General features: G+C 51.9%; 1 protein-coding gene across 3 annotated transcripts in view; it reads left to right on the forward strand.

Moving 5' to 3' along the window:
- The window catches only part of Abcc6 (ATP binding cassette subfamily C member 6), a 50,548-nt gene that overhangs the window by 9,717 nt on the left and 22,142 nt on the right, over window positions 1–18,689 (forward strand). For all 3 annotated transcript variants that reach the window (XR_005974145.1, XM_041649817.1, XM_041649825.1), the window contains 11 exons: window positions 1,054–1,115; window positions 2,292–2,423; window positions 2,805–3,002; window positions 4,292–4,469; window positions 6,257–6,418; window positions 10,279–10,371; window positions 12,133–12,336; window positions 12,509–12,655; window positions 15,645–15,732; window positions 16,972–17,044; window positions 18,537–18,663. Coding sequence is in view for 2 of the 3 variants with exons in the window: in XM_041649817.1 (XP_041505751.1) it covers window positions 1,054–1,115; window positions 2,292–2,423; window positions 2,805–3,002; window positions 4,292–4,469; window positions 6,257–6,418; window positions 10,279–10,371; window positions 12,133–12,336; window positions 12,509–12,655; window positions 15,645–15,732; window positions 16,972–17,044; window positions 18,537–18,663 (1,464 nt within the window). In the remaining variant the exon portion in view is untranslated. The remainder of the gene's footprint in view (window positions 1–1,053; window positions 1,116–2,291; window positions 2,424–2,804; window positions 3,003–4,291; window positions 4,470–6,256; window positions 6,419–10,278; window positions 10,372–12,132; window positions 12,337–12,508; window positions 12,656–15,644; window positions 15,733–16,971; window positions 17,045–18,536; window positions 18,664–18,689) is intronic.

The raw sequence follows: 18,689 nt of genomic DNA on the forward strand, positions 1-18,689 counted from the left end.
TTTTCCTGTTTGTTCTTTCAGCCATTTAGCAAAATGTGAGCTGCTCGTCCCATCCTGGAGGCATCTGTGACCCCAGCCCTGGGAAGGCAGGAGGATTGCAGTCACAGGATGCATCTAAGAGTGGTGGATTAGTTACTGTCCTGCCACTGTGACAAAGGTCTGGCAGGAGCAATGGCAGGGGAGCTTCTCTGGGCTCACGGTTGTAGAGGTTTTTAGTCCATCATGGTGAGGAGAGCAGTTCAGTTTGAGTTGTAGAATCATGTGTAGGGAAGGCCTCCTGCTAAAGGGGGATAGGAAGCAGTGAAGGAACCGGAAGCTGTAGCCTCCAACACTTGCTCTCCCCAACACACACACACACCCTCACACAATTCTATCACCAGGCCCCATAATCTCATATTCATAACTTGGCCCTTGCTTTGCAGTCTGTTTGCTTTGTTAAGGCAGGCTCTCACACTGAAGCCCAGGGTGGCCTGGAATTCAGTAGGTAGCCCAGGCTAGCCTAGAACCCACAGCAATCTTCCTGCTTGCGGAGCGCTGGGATTGTAGGCATGAGCTATTTGAGAACTTCCTCGCCTCAGCAGAGTGCTAGCTGTTCTTCCGAGTGCCTCTTGTTCTTCATTATCGACTCCTTAGCCCTCTAGCCTTTCGGTCTCACTCTGTAGCCTTGGCTCACCTGGAACTGGCTCTGTAAACCAGGCTGGCCTTGAACTCCTAGAGGTCTGCCTGCCTCTGCTGCTGGAATCAAAGGTGTGAGCCTGGTCCTGCCGCTCTTTTTGCCTTGACTTCCAGGAAGCTCTGAGCTTACTAAAATCTCTCTCTAGTAAAGAGATACCACATCTACCACATTTGGGGGGATTAAGCTCGTGGTCATCTCACCCTGTCTCCCTAACTTCAGGCTGTGAGACCAAGGTCAGCCTGTCCTTTTTGAGACAGAGCCTTGCTATGTGACCCAGGATGGACCTGAACTCTCTTTTCTCTGCCTCAGCTTCCTCAGCACTGGGACGACAGGTGGACACGATCACTGGTTCCTCCCTGGCCTTTTGTTTTTTCCAGAATCCATGTCCAGAGACTGAGGCCTCATTTCCCTCCAAGGCCATGTTCTGGTGGGCTTCTGGGTGAGTGAGGTACAGGGCTGGGTGGTGCCCCCGACCTGTGTTACTGCTCTCACTTGTCAACACAGCTCATCCCAGAGCGTCCTCCCAGACTTACCCAGGCCTCTTCACCAGCCTTGAGCTTCTCTCCAGTGTACCCCTCCAGTTGCCCCAGTTCACTCACTGGAGAAAGTGAGAACCCTCTGCCTCTTAGTAAACCATGGTAGAAACACCAGAGCCCCAGTTCTACCCTCTGTAAGATGGGGACAACTCTGCCTCCACAAGTAGAACATATTCAGCTTGCACATAGCAACGGGTGCTGAGTAAAATCACATCCGCTACTCAGCTTCCATCGTTCCACCAGTGTTTAATAAGCACCGACTGCATGCCAAGCGCCAGAGTGAGATTAATAAGCACCGACTGCATGCCGAGCGCCAGAGTGAGATTAATAAGCACCTACTGCATGCCGAGCGCCGGAGTGAGATTAAAAAGGCCAAGTCTCTAGCCTCCAGGGCAGAGGAGAAAGCAACTAGTGCTGCTCTCCCAGGCGCCCAGGCCAGCAGTCAGGGCCACCCGTCAGGGCCACCCTCTCCTGCTCTCGCCAGCAGACCTCAGGTGAAGCAGAGCAGGTTGATCTACAGTAGGGAAAGCGCTTGCCCAGGGCCTGGCCCCTGGGGGTCATTACTCAGCATCTTGGGTGCACAGGGGTTTTCCAATAGCTCTACTGAGAGCCTCAAACTCTGCTTTCGAAACATTCAGCAGCCATGCGTTCTGCTTTGTGCCCTCCTGGAGCACAAAGCAGATCCTAGGTCAAACCACTTGCCCCCAGGACTGCCCAGAGCCTGCCGCTAGCCTTTGTTTGCCACACCTGGCAGGCCTAGGGACGTAAACCTGCATTAGAGCTTCCCCTTCAGGTTGCTGGAAAGATCAAAGATCTAAAACGAGCTTTGGACCCTGGGCTTCTGACCCCCAGAGAGTGTCTGTTTCCCTAGGGTGCCAGCTGTCCAGTAAACAGTCATTTTTACTTCCCTGCCTTTAAAAGGGGCAGGAGATGAGCTCCCCTGTAGAGGCCACCCTGGTTGGGTGGGCCGGGTTCACTGCCTTCAGGACCCAGCAGAGATGGCTTCCTTGGAGTCACATAGCTACCTGCAGGGGCCGAGATGGGGCACGAGGATGGCACTGGTGAACCCTCTTTCACAGGCTGCTGTTGAGGGGCTACAGGAAGCTGCTGGGACCAAAAGACCTCTGGTCACTTGGAAGAGAAAACTCTTCAGAGGAACTCGTTTCCCAGCTGGAGAGGGAATGGAGGAGGAACTGTGGTGTGCTGCCGGGGTGAGTGAGTGGTGAGCCGGGGCTCATCAGCTGGTCCTGCTTCTGCTCCCCCAGCGCATGCCCAGCCTGGCCGTGGCTCCCACCAAGCACCGGCTGATCACTGATTGGACTCGTGGGGCACATCTGCCCAGAGTGCGATGTGTAATCTCAGCAGAGATTCTAAGTGGGGATTCTCTTCAGTACCCTAAAAATGGGCATCACGGCCCCAAGCAGTGGCCCTCTGAGACCCAGAGATCCTGCAGTGCTCTGAGTTCGAGACCAGCCAGAGCTACAGAACAGTCTTGTCTCAAACAATACCAATAATAAAACAACGGGAATTTGTTGGCCTTCTGCAGCCCCTGAGTATCTCGTGGACGCCACACCTTGTCTCCTCTCTACCAGGCACTCCAAGTTGTTTAAGAGCAAAGGACTCAGTGCTGCCGCAGCCCCTGAGACAGAGGCCTTCCTGCAGCCAGAGAGGAGCCCGCGGGGCCCGCTGCTCAGGGCTATCTGGCGTGTGTTCCGATCCACCTTCCTGCTGGGGACCGTCAGCCTGGTCATCAGTGACGCCTTCAGGTTCGCTGTCCCCAAGCTCCTCAGGTGAGGACATCCTTCTAGGATGAAGAATTTGGGCTCTTTCTGCCTCTTTGTGTACATCTGGGTGGGACTTGGGACCCCGGAGCATGGAGAGCAAGGCTGCAGGAGTGGGGAAGTCGTGGAGGAGAAAGTAACTGACCCCCAGAAGGACAAAGGACTGAACCTGTCACCCGACTGTATCAGCTAGCTTTTGCTGCTAAATGGTCTTCACCAAGATGAGAGACTTAAAGCCCCAGGCACTCCCCACGCTGGTCAGGATGTGTGGATGGGCAGTTGGGGTTGCCTCCCACTGAGTGGGCTCACTCAAGTGAGCTACTTGTCTCTGCTCCATGCCGTTTCCTTCCTCTAAGAGACCAACGCAGGCCTGTTCAAGTGCTATTGGCCCTGGGATGTGGGGCCAAAGCCACACACACCCAAGGCAAAGCCTGGTGTTGGCACAGTACCACCTCCTCATGTCCAAACAGCCAAAGCTGGTACCCGGTCCAGACTCAAGAGCTGGAGTTTTGAATCAGGCCTGGTGGTGAAGGGCTATTGTTCCTACTCAGGAAGTTAAAGGATGAAAATTGCAAGTTCTAGGCCAGCCTGGACTACAGCAAGGGCTCTAGGCCAGCCTAGGACACTTATTGATCCCTTGTCTCCAAATAGAAAGTAAAGCCAGGCCTGATGGAGCAGGGTTATGATCACAACCCTCAAGGCCTAAGGCAGCAGGATCGGCTTGAGACCTGAGCCACAGAATGACATCCTGTCCCCAACAACAACCAAACCAGGGCCTCAGTTGGGTTTGTAGCTCAGTTGGCAAAGTGTTTGCCTGGCATGCACCATATAAACCAAGAGTGATGGTACATGCCTGCATCCTAGCATTCAAGAAACAGAGACAGCAGAAGCAGAAACTCAAGGTCATGGTGTACAGAGTGAGTTCAAAGCCAGCCTGGGCTCATGGCTCCCATCCCTACCCTGTTTCAAAAAGAAAACAAAGTCACATGAAAGAAGTGTGGACAGGGTGGAAATAAGTGTGGCCTTTTGTTCAGTCGGTCACCAGTGACCAACTCTAAACCCAGGAGGCACAGTCTGGCTTCACTGCCTGCCCCCTTCCCCACCCAGCCTACACTCAGGTGGCACAGCCTGGCCTCACTGCCTGCCCCCTTCCCCACCCAGCCTGGCCTCACTGCCTGGCCCCTTCCCCACCCAGCCTGGCCTCACTGCCTGGCCTCACTGCCTGGCCCCTTCCACTCCCAGCCTGTACCCAGGAGGCACCGCCTGGCCTCACTGCCTGCCGCCCTTCCCCGCCACAGCCTATTCCTGGAGTTCACGGGCGATCGCGACTCCCCAGCATGGACGGGCTGGCTCCTGGCTGTGCTCATGTTTTTGTCAGCCTGCCTACAGACCCTGTTTGAGCAGCAACACATGTACAGGGTCAAGGTCCTGCAGATGAGGCTGCGAACAGCCATCACCGGTCTGGTGTACAGAAAGGTGAGCCCCAGGGGTAAGAAAGTGTGCGGCACCCATGCTGCATCCTCAGACCCTCACGCGGCCATTCCCTGTGCTCTTACCTGCCGGGCTAATGCGCTGTGAGCCGGAGGCTTTCCCAGTCAGAGCTCTTCTGACTCTCATCCCCCTTCTCTGGCTTTTGTTCCTCAGGAGTGACATCCAGGGAACTGCCACAAAGACAGTGGCTCCTCTGGCTTGAAGCATCTCAGCCAGGGACACATATTGTTGCTAGGATTGTTGGGGTCCGTACCTGGGCCTGCGGCCCTAACAAGCTGAGCAGGGCACCTTTTCCAAAAGCCAGTTAAACTGACAGTGACAGTGGAAAGCAGAGAGAGGAGGTTTACCCAGTGTGGCCCTGTCAGGCAGAGAAGCAAAGACTGTGAGGTTTAGGTTTAAAGAGAGGATAAGAGGTATGTGTAGCTAAGCAGTTCTGCATGGGTGTGGCCTCACCCAGCTCACCTCTTCTACAAAGTTGTCAGGACCCTGTGAAAGATCTCCTGAACAAGATCCCCTCAGGCACCAGGCTTCTGTGTTTTCATTCTCCTAGCGTGAGACTCCAGGGGAACTGTCAGTTTCAAGGAGTCTGTTGTTTCAATAGCATGTTAGCCCCAGGGAGAGACCCAAGACAATCTGCATTCCTCATGTCCCATGAGTCTCCTTGAGTCTCCACGTCTGACTTCCCCTGAGCCCAAGAGGAAATACTACCTACCACAGCAAGACAGCTTTGATCCTCAGGCGAGATCTGACCTGCCCTGACCTTCAGGGAGACACCTTCCTGGCACTTGGTATAACTGCCCTTGAAAGAACCATAAACACCTTTGAACCCCGCTTCTGCCACCCAAACTCCAGTTGTACCAGCCAGCCAGTCTCCACTGAAGTTCTCAGGGGCAGGTGATGGGAGTGGGGTGACTTTGGTGGCAGAGTCATGGTGGGTGGGGCTGCAGCGAGCCCTCAGTAAAACCTTGCCTAACGGCGAGTTCTACACTGAATCACAGGAAGCTTTCTCTGAGAGGTCCCGGGACCCCAGGATCAGATAGATCAAAGCTCCCAGAGAAAGGTGTTGGAGCCACAGGGGCACAGGGAGAGCCTAGCACCCTGTCCTGCCTATATCATGCCTTAGGGATCTGAGGCACTGGCCTACAGGTCTCTGACTCTGGGCAAATTGCTCTGCTTCTCTGGGCCTCAGTTTTCTTAGATATAAAATAAGGACCACGGCCGGGCGGGCTATGGTGGCGCACGCCTTTAATCCCAGCACTCGGGAGGCAGAGGCAGGCGGATCTCTGTGAGTTCGAGACCAGCCTGGTCTACAGAGCAAGTTCGATGACAGGCTCCAAAGCCACAGAGAAACCCTGTCTCGAAAAACAATAAATAAATAAATAAATAAATAAAATAAGGACCACATTGATTTGGGTTCACTTTTTACTTTTTAACAACCCTTGAGGTGCAAGGTACCTACAGGCCTAGTTACATTCACCAAAGCAACTCCAGAGTCTGGGAGAGAGGGAGAAAGGAGCCCTGGCATCTGGGGAAAGGAGGCTGCTCTCAGCATGGGCACGGGCATCCCTAGCACAGGGCAAATGAACCCAGAGCATCACAGGTCTAGCTTTTGTATTTTCCTTGATGTGCTCCCCGATCCCAGATCCTCATGCCCACCCTGGAACGCTGGGAGTTTACAGGTTAATTGCACAGACGATAAACCGAGGCTGAGCCTGGACTCATGCCCACTCCCATCCTTCCTTCCTCATGCCCTCCTCTCCACACCTACCCAGGTCCTGGTTCTGTCCAGTGGTTCCAGAAAGTCCAGCGCAGCAGGGGACGTGGTCAACCTGGTGTCGGTGGACATCCAGCGGCTGACGGAGAGCGTCCTCTACCTCAATGCTCTGTGGCTGCTCTTCCTCTGGATCAGCATCTGCTTTGTCTACCTGTGGCAGGTGCGAAGCAGAGGACGTGGGTTTGAGCTTCCATCGTCTCCTCTTCCTTCCTGCTCTTCTTCTTCCTCCTCTGGCTCCTGTTCCTTTTGTCCTCCTCCTCCTCTAGCTTAGTCTCCATCTGCACAGTGCAAGCTGATGTAACGGGAAGAGTCTGGGGCAGAGCCACCTTGGCGTGACTGACAGCAGAGGTTAACTCTCTCTGGGACTCAGTTCCCTCTCACGGATGCTCTTTATCTCTTAATCTCACCAGCCCCAGGGTTTGGGTTTCTTGAGGCAAGACCTTGGCTAACCTCAAACTCCAGCTGAGGCTGGCCTTGAAAATTTCCAAGTGCTGGATTGCCCGAGCGTGTCACCACACCCATCAGGATGTGATCTAAGGCCTCCGTAGGTGAATCCACCATGTTTTGGAGTAATTCATGTCGCTAAAGCATGGCCACCATAAAAGAGGGGGGTGAAACATGATACCAGGGGAAAGAATTGCCTCCATGTGCAGAAAGCATAGAGGGCCATGGCATCAACTGTGGAACCTCTAAATGTCTGCTTGGTGAGTGGTGGTGGCGCACACTTTTAATCCCAGCACTCAGGGAGGCAGAGGCAGGCGGATCTCTGTGAGTTTGAGGTCAGCCTGGTCTACAGAGGGAGTTCCAGGACAACAGCTGGTACTGTTACACAGAGAAACCCTGCCTCAAAAACAAAGTGTCTGCTTGATGATGATGATGATGATGATGATGATGATGGTGATGGTGATGGTGATGGTGATGGTGATGATGGTGATGGTGATGGTGATGATGATGATGATGATGATGATGATGATGATGGTGATGATGATGGTGATGATAATGATAGTGATGATGATGAGGAGGAGGAGGAGGAGGATGGTGATGATTATGATGATGATGATGATGGTGGTGGTGGTGGTGATGATTATGATGATGATGATGATGGTGGTGGTGGTGGTGATGATGGTGATGATGATGATGATGATGATGATGGTGATGATGATGATGATGGTGATGATGACGATGATGATGGTGATGATAATGATAGTGATGATGATGATGATGAGGAGGATGGTGATGATTATGATGATGATGATGATGGTGGTGGTGGTGGTGATGATGGTGATGATGATGATGATGATGATGATGGTGATGATGATGATGATGGTGATGATGACGATGATGATGGTGATGATAATGATAGTGATGATGATGATGAGGAGGAGGATGGTGATGATTATGATGATGATGATGATGGTGGTGGTGGTGGTGATGATGATGATGATGATGATGATGATGGTGATGATGACGATGATGATGGTGATGATAATGATAGTGATGATGATGAGGAGGAGGAGGATGGTGATGATTATGATGATGATGATGATGGTGGTGGTGGTGATGATGATGATGATGATGATGGTGGTGGTGGTGGTGGTGGTGATGATGATGATGATGATGGTGATGATGACGATGATGATGGTGATGATAATGATATGATGATGATGAGGAGGAGGAGGATGGTGATGATTATGATGATGATGATGATGGTGGTGGTGGTGATGATGATGATGATGATGATGGTGATAGGCTCTGACTCTGTGGAAACTGCCTGGGTTCAAATCTTGTTCTCACCACTTACTTGCTGTTAAACATCCCACTAGTAAACTCACCCTCTCTGGGCCCTAATTCTTCCAGCTAAAAACAGATGCTAATTAGTACTAGGTTCCTGGTCCTGTATCGGGGAGACAGACAAACTGACAGCAGTTGAGTGGCCTCCGTCAGAGCGCTTGGGTCCAGGGGTGGTTGGGCAGCCCCCGTCCGAGCACTTGGGTCCAGAGGTGGTTGGGCAGCCCCCATCCGAGCACTTGGGTCCAGGGGTGGTTGGGCAGCCCCCGTCCGAGCACTTGGGTCCAGAGGTGGTTGGGCAGCCCCCATCCGAGCACTTGGGTCCAGGGGTGGTTGGGCAGCCCCCGTCCGAGCACTTGGGTCCAGAGGTGGTTGGGCAGCCCCCATCTGAGCGCTTGGGTCCAGGGGTAGTTGGGCAGCCCCCATCCGAGCGCTTGGGTCCAGGGGTGGTTCCTTCTGTTTTTGGATTCAGGAGTGTCAGAAATGTGCTTGAGATAGTAAGAATCTCGAGGAATATGTTTGAGGTCTTGTTAAACTCAAGTTTAACAAGAAAATTGTATGTGTTTTATGGGTTCCTTATTGACACAGCTTGTCTTTAACAGCCCTGCATGTTGACAGTGGCCTATTGAGAGATGAGGTGTGGGATTGCCGGCTATGATGATAGACTTTGGATTAGGGTTGCTGACAGCGTCCAGCACTCACCTGCTGCAGTGTGGCTGATAGGGGAGGCATTATCATTGACACTGAGGACCATAGGGGGTTTCCTTGTTATTTCCCTATGGTGCCTTGAGTATAAAATGACTTTCCACCAAGCTTCAGCTCCAGTCCTTAAAAAGAAAATTAAAAATTTGAGACGAGTGTCACTAAAGCCAGCTTTGACCTTGCTTCAGAGAAAGACTGGAGTCTAAGTCTCCAGGCTCGGCCCCATAGCAGCTGGTACTGACAGGAACTGTCGTGCCCAGATTCTACCTGTAAACACTGACTTTTGACTATCCAAGGCTTACACACAGAAAGCGATCAGCAGACGTCGTAGACAGGCATTCAAGCAGGAGAGCGAGGGAAGAAGGAAGGAGCTGGGAAGCAAGCCGAAACTGACAGCGGTCTGAGACCACCCTGCACGGCGCCTCTGCCCTGGCCCCAGAGGACCGCCATGCCGTCCTAGTCTTACGGAGATGGCGGGCATTGTGGGTTCTGTGGCTAAGTGAAAGCATTTAAGATGCCGAAAGGGTTGGGGTCGACCTGGCTTTCCCAGTGAGTGTTTTCCCAGGAGGCCAGTTGCTTTCAGGACAGATCTCCATTGAGCCACTAGGTGGTAGAATTGTTGCATTGGTAAAACAAGCAGGCTGGCTTTTATCCTGAGGTTAGAGGCTAGCGTTCCTTTGCACTGAGAGAAGAAACAGACTGGACCTGGCTGGGGTGGAGGAAATCTCACAAAACTCAAAAAAAAAAATTGTTTATTCTATCTCCACCACCACGTCTCCCAGGTACCCAGACCAAAGGCCCCAAAAGTTTCAAACCTGAGCGAGAGGAAGTTGGCAAACAAAACGGATCCAGTTAGGGTCCAGTTAAACGTGAATTTCAGATAAACCGAGAAGTTGCTCAGTGTAATTACGTCTCCAATATGGCACGGTGCATGCTTATGCTAGACACTTTTACATGAATATCAGAAACCACAAACTTGTGTGCTTATTTGTTAATTGGTGACTCCCTACTAAGAGGTGAGATGGAGGCCAAGTTAATAGAGCGCCTGAAGGGTGGTGTGGCAGCTCTTCCCTGTAACACTTGCATTTGAGAGGTAGGGGCAACAGGATGGGTCGGCCTCGGCAACATCATAAATTTGAGACTGGCCTGGATTAAGACTTGGTCTCTAGAGAAACCAAACAAAAGGGGGCTGGCAAAATGGCTCTGGGGTAAATTAGGGTGCTTGCTGTCTGATGACGCAAGCCTGGGGAGCTGGGTGCTGGGGACATATACAATTGGAAGGAGGGAACAGACTACAGTGTCGTCTCCTGGCTTCCACTGGGGTGCCGTAGCCAGGCCACCTCGTAATAATAAATAAACATTTAAAAAGCTCGGGGCCAGAAGCCAACAAGGCGCTTACTGCGTAAACATGAGGACCGGTATTGACGTCTCCATTACCTATATGAAAACGGGGCACAGCGGCATAGGCTGAACTCCAAGCCCGGGAGGTGATGTGACCAGACTTCCCGTGTCTCGCCCCTCTGTCCCTAGCTCCTTGGACCCTCTGCCCTCACAGCCATTGCCGTCTTCCTGAGCCTCCTCCCTCTGAATTTCTTCATTACCAAGAAAAGGAGCTACCATCAGGTTTGGTGTTTGGGAATGGGGACATCCGGGGGCAGGGGACAGTCATGGGGATTCTGGTTGGTGGCAGAGATAGGGAGAGGCAAGAAGAGGTTATAGTGCTGGCCTTGTCCTTCCTGTGTTCAGGCCTGTGGTCTCCTGGGTGAGTTCCTTCTAGAATGTGGCCTTTCTCACAGTGGCCCCAAGTTGTCCCTCACTGACTCCTGCTTCTGCCCCTCATCTCCATTCACCACCCAGAAGGGAGGTGTGGCAGACAAAGCAACCACACTTCGGTCACTGATGTCCTCAGTGTCAAAGTCTGAGAGCCCACCATGGCACACTTTCCTCTCTTCCTCCCCCACCCCTCTGCCCACCCTGCTTCCTCGCATAGCCACGCCCCCAGCCTTGCAAGCCAGGTCTCCTTTGCCAGAAGTTTTTATTTCTATAGCACTTCTCCTGGTATAAAGCCCACAGACATAAGACTAGAAGCTTCTAAGCACTGAAGACCGAGGCAGACCCAGCATCTGGGGCAGTAGGTGGTGCTTAGTACACCATACGGGCTGGTAAGATGGCTCAGCAGAAAAATGCCAACCACCTGGCCTCCTGGCTGTGATCCCAGGACCCACACGGTGAGAGGACAGAACCAAGTCCTGCAAGTTGTCCCCTGACCTCCACATGCTCACTGTGACATGCACACCTCAAACATGTATTTATTTATTTATTTAATTTATAAATGTGAAAACCAAAGTGGTTGAGCTGGGTATGGTGATGAACACCTCTCATCTCAGCATGGGGGAAGGGCACGCATATAGGGGATCTTTGTGAGTCTGAGGCCAGCCTGGTCTACATAGCAAGTTCCAGGCCAGTTGGACTATATAGTGACTATTTATCTTTTGACTTTATACTCAGAAACAAACAGATAGATAAATAAACAGCACGCGCTCAGTAAGCTTGCAGTGGTGGCACAGACTTGTCGTCCCGATCTGGGTAGGCAGTGGCAGGAAGATAGTTTGAGGCCAGCCTGGACTACACAACAGACCCTGTGTTTGTGGAAGGGGAGGAAAGTGGTCAGTAAAGGTGTGAACTGCAGGAAAGTGAGGTAGCTGAACTCACCTCTCTGTCCCAGCCACCCTCCACTGTCACCTGGCCTTGCTCCACTGTTCCCCAACCTTCCTGACCTCTATAGGCAGGCACTCCACCTCCCTGTTTTTGCTTCTGCAGATCCCTGGACACCCTCCCTGCAGATGGCCCAAGCCCCGTCCCTCTCCTTGCTAACCAGGCTGACTAGTCCCTGAGTGGCCTCAAAGACACTCTTCACACAGCTGTTCTATGGTCTCTGGCATGGGACATGAAACCCTAAGCACTTCCGCCTGACCTTCAAGCCCGCTGCGGTTGCCCCTCTCTCTGAGGAATCCAGCTCACTGTCTCCCTCTCCTACCCCCATACACTCCGCTGTGCATTTGCTGTGCACGCAATACCTGCATCCTCTCATCCTCCTCATTTAAGATGTAGTTCAGGCGACAATCTTGCCTCCACAGACCCTTCCTGGCAGCACCACACCACTCACGGGTGGCTTCTTATTAGCACAGTGGAAGCAGTCTCAGGAGGCTGAGACAGCTCTTGGGAGTGAGGAAAGCCCAGGGTGAGGGTGGTGTGGCTCAGGACCCTGGCCTAGGTGCTGGGTTGGTGTGTGTGCGTTGGAGAAAGATTCTGCAGGATTTGCGGCAGAGCAGGGATGGAGAATTCCAGGCTGGTCCCTCTCTTGCCTCTTCTCTCCTGTCTCAGGAAGAACAGATGAGGCAGAAAGCCTCCCGAGCCCGGCTCACCAGCTCTATACTCAGAACTGTGAGAACCATCAAGTCCCATGGCTGGGAGCAAGCCTTCCTCGAGAGACTCCTCCACATCCGGGGCCAGGAGCTAGGCGCTCTGAAGATTTCCACCCTCCTCTTCTCTGTGTCTCTCGTGTCCTTCCAAGTGTCTACATTTCTGGTGACGTCATTCTGGCCTCACTGCTGAGAGGGGCCTGGGAGAGGGCAGGCTTGGGGTGGACAGCCAGTGCCAGCAGCATTGCAGCTTAGACATACAGACCCTGGAGACACCTCAGCAGGCTCTGTGGACCAGAAAGGACGGCAGGCTCAGTGCCACCCATGTGCTTTGACAGGTGGCGCTGGTTGTGTTTGCTGTCCACACCCTGGTGGCAGAGGACAATGCCATGGATGCAGAGAAGGCTTTTGTGACCCTCACAGTACTCAGCATCCTTAACAAAGCCCAGGCCTTCCTGCCCTTCTCTGTACACTGCATCGTTCAGGTGAGGGGGAAGGCAAAGGATCTCAGCACCCCTGGGCCACTGCCGGCAGAGTGAGGGGAGGGAAAGTCTAGCAGTCAGCAAGACCCCGGAGATGTCGATCAGAGGGTACAGGGAAACCTCAGCCAGTAGCCCTGGAGAATGTGTCACTTTTACGTTCAAAAATTCATCCTGGGTTTCCTCCTTGAGCAGGGCCTTCTCTCTCTCTGCCTTTCCTATCTTTCCCCTCATCTGTCCTGGGATGCTAAAGCAGAGGAAGATTGCATAATTGACCGGCTCCTTCCTCCTCCTCATTTGTCCTCAGGGGTGTGTGTTCACACGCACATATGACATTGTCCAGAGGTCCACACCGGTGTCCCTTCTATCTCTCTCCACCTTTCCTTCAGTATTAACGTTTGTATTCTTTGAGAATTTCAATTAATATATTTTGTTCATGTTCACCCCACTCTTCCCCTAACGCCTCCCAAATCCATTCCCTATCCTCTCCCAACTTGGTGATTTCCCTCATTGTTTTTATATTATTTTATACCGAGTCCAATTTGTACCGATGATATGCCACTGAGTGTGGAGCCATCAACTGAAGCTGATGACCTACCCGAGGTCACACCCTTAAACACACTGACTGACTGTCTTAGTAGACTCTCTGTTGCTGTGATAAACACCATGACCAAAAGCAACCTGGGAAGGAAAGGATTTATTTCAGCTGACAGCTTCTAAGTCCGTTGTCTGGGGAAGTCAGGAGAGGAAGTCCTGACGCCTAGGCCCCTGGAGGAGCTCACTGGTTTGTTCAGACTGCTTTTGTATGTACCCCAGGAATTACCCACCTGGGGTGGCACCGCCCACAATGGGCTGGGCCCTCCCCATCAACCATTAATCAAGAAAATGCTCCGCAGGTTTGCTTGTAGGCTTCTGTTTTCATGATGTTGTTACAACTGAGAGGCCCTCTTACCTATGACTCATTCACTCACCCTCAGAAGCGTTAACCATCCATAGCTGCTTAGCAAGGCGTGGGAGCACCTGAGCTCCTCCCTCATCTTCTTAGAGTGGTCACTGGCTTGCCCCTGTCCAGACAGAGTGCAGTGGTGACCCTGCCGTGTCCAGAGACACTGTTTCTCTCAAATCCTGACCTCTGGCTCTTACAATCTTTCTACTCCCTCTTCCCTGGTGTTCCCTGAGCGTTGGAGAAAGGGGTAGGATATAGAAGCCACATTTACAGTGGGCTTTCTGCAGACACTCTGACCAGGTCTGAGAGCTGCACTGATATAAGGAATAGATACACATTTAGAGTAGAGCTCTATATGACCTCCATCTGGCAATATAATCGTCGTACGTTCACTCCTAATGCCTATTAATAGGTTTTCTGCACCCTTCCCATAATAAGTCTCTTTGCCAACGCAGTAAGCCAGATCAAGCCAAACTGAAAAAATGTAACAACAGGTTTATTTGAGCAAAGCAACTCCTTGGCAGGTCCTCCAATCCCAGAGATGGGGCCAGAGGAGTTGTACCCCCAAACAAAGGCAAGGAGACTTGATAGGTCAAAGGTGAGGGATGATGGCGTGTACACCACAAACTGGGTTTGTTCCCCAAAATGAGCAACAGCTGAGTGCTTAGGAAGGGACTTTGGCAGCTGGCAACTTCAGGGGCAGAAGCTGCAGTAACCACCAAGATGCGGAACTGGTTTTTGGTGTTTTTTTTGACATCTTTCCTTTGTTAGGAGACTCTCTGAGCAGGTGGGCTTTGGGGAGAGACAGGAATGGGGCTCCCCAGACTGTGCAGGGGCGAGCTGAAGGTTCACACCAAACACATAAGCTCACCAGCCATGGGTTATTGGCCAGATTTATAGTACCAAATATGCATTTCCACCTGTGGAGCAGGCCTTAAATCCAATCAGGAAACGTTGGTTACCCCGTAATGTTAACAACAGTATTGCATCCGTGAGCACATCTTTCCGTGACAATCATCTGTAGCTCACAGGATGCACAGCTAGGTAAGAGAGTTGGTCACCTCTAGCAGCCTGCAGAGCACCTTCTGATGCCATAAAAGCTGGCCAGCAGGGAGGAAGCTGCCCAGTCGGTACCAACCTGGTTTCTCCATGCCCTGTGACCAAAACATGCTATGCCTTCAGCAATAGGACTGTACCCTCAAGTTCTGGTGGGTGTCGAGAGCAACTGTGCTTTTAGCGGCCTCTCTAGGTCAGAGGTGAGCTATTACTGTATCTGACAGTAGGCATTTCATTGGGTAATGCATGTTTTATGAGAGAAGCTTTATTCCTTGTGTAGGGTAGCTCCAATGAAATGCATACACACATATGGAAGCTTCTAGAATAGCAGGTTTCCATATGACTTTTTAAAAAATCCTTAGTTCGAGCTATTATTCCTCTCTCTCTATCCCACTTTAATTTTGAGATAGGGTCTCTCACTGAACCCAGAGCTTATCCATTTAACTAGACCGGCTGGCCAGAGAGTTCCAGAGATCTCCCTGTCTCCGCTCTCCGAATGTTAGGATGACAGATATGGACTGCCATGCCAAGCTTTTCCGTGGGCTCTGGGGTTTTGAACTCAGGTCTTCACACTTGCACAGCAAGAACTTCACCCCACTGTGCTATCCTCTCCCCCAGGCCACCTCTATTGTAACAGTCACCCCCAATCACCTAGATAGGTGTGCAAAGGGTGCTCAAGAGGGTGCCCCCAATGGACAGAGTTGGAAATTACTCCACATTGCTACTGGGTGCTGTTGGAAAAGGTGCTGTCCTCTTCCCAGGCCTTAGTTGGAGGCAGCTGGTTTCTTCCAGTCTCTGTTTTGGAGTGGGGAGCAGAGAGAAGTCCCCGTTCCTAGCAAGGCCATTGCTTTTCTGTGACCTACAAAACTCTATCCCAGCACCAAGAAAATGCAAAGTGTTGTGCTAGGTCCTCAGGAAACCCTCCTGAGGCATTTCCAGGGACCCACCCAAAGGCCTTCTGACCCTGTGACCAGCCCACTCTTGTGTCTCCAGGCTAGAGTGTCCTTCGACCGGCTGGCTGCCTTCCTATGTCTGGAAGAAGTAGACCCCAATGGCATAGACTCAAGTCCCTCCAGATGCTGTGAGTGCTGAGATGGGTGGGTGGGGGGACAAAGAGAACACCTGCAATGCAGGTCCCGCCACCAATCATGTCACTATCTATACCCAACGTTGTGAAGCTCCTGCTCCTACCACCTGTACAGTGACATCCAGGGGAGCACTGTGGGATGCCACCTAGGCACTCAAAAGTGGGTGCCAAGTCCTTGCCCTTATGCAGAAGTCTAGGAAGAGAACCATGGACATGTTATTAAGCTAAAGACTCAAATCAGGGACTGGAGAGATGACTCAGCAGTTAAGAGTGCTGGCTGTTCTTCTAGAAGACCAAGGTTCAATTACCAGCACCCACCTGGCAGCTCACACCTGTTTGTAACTCCAGTTCCAGGGTATCTGACGTCCTGCAGGTGATTGTCCCGGGGAGTACATTAATTTAAGTACCACAATTCAATTAGAACATATTTTATTTATTTATTTATTTATTTAAATTTTGTCTTAAAATTGGGGCAGGGGATTGTTTATTTTTATTTTATATGTGTAGGTGTTTGGCTTGCTTCTGTGTCTGTGCACTTGTGAGTGCCTGATGCCCAGAGAGGCCAGAAAAGGGTGTTGAATCCCCTGGAACTGGAGGTACATGTGAGCTGCCATGTGGATGCCGGGAATTGATTCTGGGTCCTCTGGAAGAGCACCCAGTGCGCTTAACCATGACTCCTTCCTCTGGTGCCCCCTTTTCTGGCTTTCTGTGACAGGGTATTGTAGCCCAGACTGGACTTGGACTTGCTGTGTAGCCAGGGCTGAACTTGAACTCATAATCCTTCTGCCTCCACCTCCCAAATATCAGAACTAGAGGCACACTGAAATTATTTATAATAAATAACTTTATTAGCGATCTTCACTATATAACCCAAACTGGCGTCATATTTGCTCTGTAGCCCAGGTTAGCCTCCACCTCATTACCTTCCTGTATCAACATCCCAGGTGCTGAGATTACAGGCATAAACCGTCTGCCTAGTTCAAACTTTATTTAAAAAAAAAAAAAGGCAGCAAGCAGGATTTGAACCACTGACTGAGGTTTGCCTGTCCCAGAATTACAATGCTACTACGGCAGGGTCACTGCCAAGTCAGCAGGTAGCAGGGCAGAATTGTGAGGATTCTAGCTGAAACCCGATGCTTAGGAGTAGAATAAAGGCCTAAGGTCCTGAACACGGGACACTGGATGCCAGGAGGGCCGGATCAGCCCCTGTAACCGTTTTCCTATGTCCTGCAGCCTCAAAGGATCGAATCTCTGTACACAATGGCACTTTTGCTTGGTCCCAGGAGAGCCCTCCCTGCCTGCACGGGTATGAAATCCCATCAAGAAATGCTCTTGACTTCTGAGAAATGGTGTCTCACCTGGGGCTGGAGGCTAGGATAGGCTAGGCTGGGTTTCTGTGCAGAGAGGCAAGGGTTCATTTAAAAAAAATTATTTATTATGTATACAATATTCTGTCTGTGTGAATGCCTGCAGGCCAGAAGAGGGCACCAGACCCCATTACAGATGGTTGTAAACCACCATGTGGTTGCTGGGAATTGAATTCAGGACCTTTGGAAGAGTAGGCAACGCTCTTAACCTCTGAGCCATCTCTCCAGCCCAAGGCAAGGGTTCTTGCATGCTATAGCCCTACAGAGGGGAAAAGTGTACCTGAGCCTCCCCCATCAGGCAGGAGATGCTCTGCTCCCCGCCTGGCTAACACGAGGCCTGAGGCCCAGCCTCATCAGCTGTGACCTCCTTTTATGCCTCTTGTATCAATTCCAAGGTCGTTGTCCCCCACAAAGAGAAAGGAAACCTGGCCATCTCTCTCTGCCTCTGTCCACACACCCACAAGTGTCCACTGGGCATGCACCTGCCATGTACTCTATCCTGGATGCTTGGGACAGAGGGAGGCCCAGGGAGCGACAAAGCCCACAGTATGGAAAGGCTGGCATCCCAGCTGAGGGCTCAGAGGTCAGGGGAAGGCTTCTTGAGCAGTGAAAAGGCCAAGAACAAAGACCCCGAGGCAGGAGCATGCCCAGGTTCTCAGTCTGGTGCTGTTGTTATTTAGGGCTGAGAATTCCTCATTGTGGACTGTCCTGGGCCTTGTAGGGTGTTTAGCAGAACTAAGCACTGAGGAACTCCAGCCTGTGGTGGCTGACAGCAGGGGATGGACAGGAGCAGGCAGGGCAGAGGCAGAGGCCTGAGCAAGGCTACAACAGCCAAGCAATCACATCATGTCCTCTCTGTGTGTGCATGTGCGTGTGTGCGTGGATAGGCATCAGTAGTACACGTGGGCACACGCATGCGTTTCCATCTGTGTACTGCCTGCGCATGGGACTCTGTACACTATGTTTGTGGCATGTCTGGAAGTGCTCGTGTGCGTGGATAGGCATACAGTAGTACACGTGGGCACACGCATGTGCTTCCATCTGTGTACTGCCTGTGCATGGGACTCTGTACACTATGTTTGTGGCATGTCTGTAAGTGCGTGTGTGCGTGGATAGGCATACAGTAGTACACGTGGGCACACGCGTGCGCCTACATCTGTGTACTGCCTGTGCATGGGACTCTGTACACTATGTTTGTGGCCTGTCTGGAAGTGCGTGTGTGGCAGGCACAGTGTACACATGACGTGCTCAGGTGTGAGAGGGAAGGCAGTTCAGATACTCAGACAAGGATCGGGGAGGAACGGCCCTGTGTATCCTCTTAATGGTCTCCCCAGGCCTGAACAGCAGGACGGGGCGGGTGTGTTTGGGGTTCCCTGCTTCTGTACACACCCAAGCTGACCTTTCAGAGCTGTATTTCCCCTGGGTTGTCAGGATCAACCTCACCGTGCCACAGGGCTGTCTGCTGGCTGTTGTGGGCCCAGTGGGGGCTGGGAAGTCCTCCCTCCTGTCTGCCCTGCTTGGGGAGCTGTTGAAGGTAGAAGGGTCTGTGAGCATTGAGGTAAGACCACCCTGTTCCTCACTGCC

Source organism: Microtus oregoni, unplaced genomic scaffold (assembly GCF_018167655.1).
Source record: "Microtus oregoni isolate MIOR12 unplaced genomic scaffold, Mior012 000000F_ref0000247, whole genome shotgun sequence".
In the NCBI taxonomy this organism is placed as follows: domain Eukaryota; kingdom Metazoa; phylum Chordata; class Mammalia; order Rodentia; family Cricetidae; genus Microtus; species Microtus oregoni.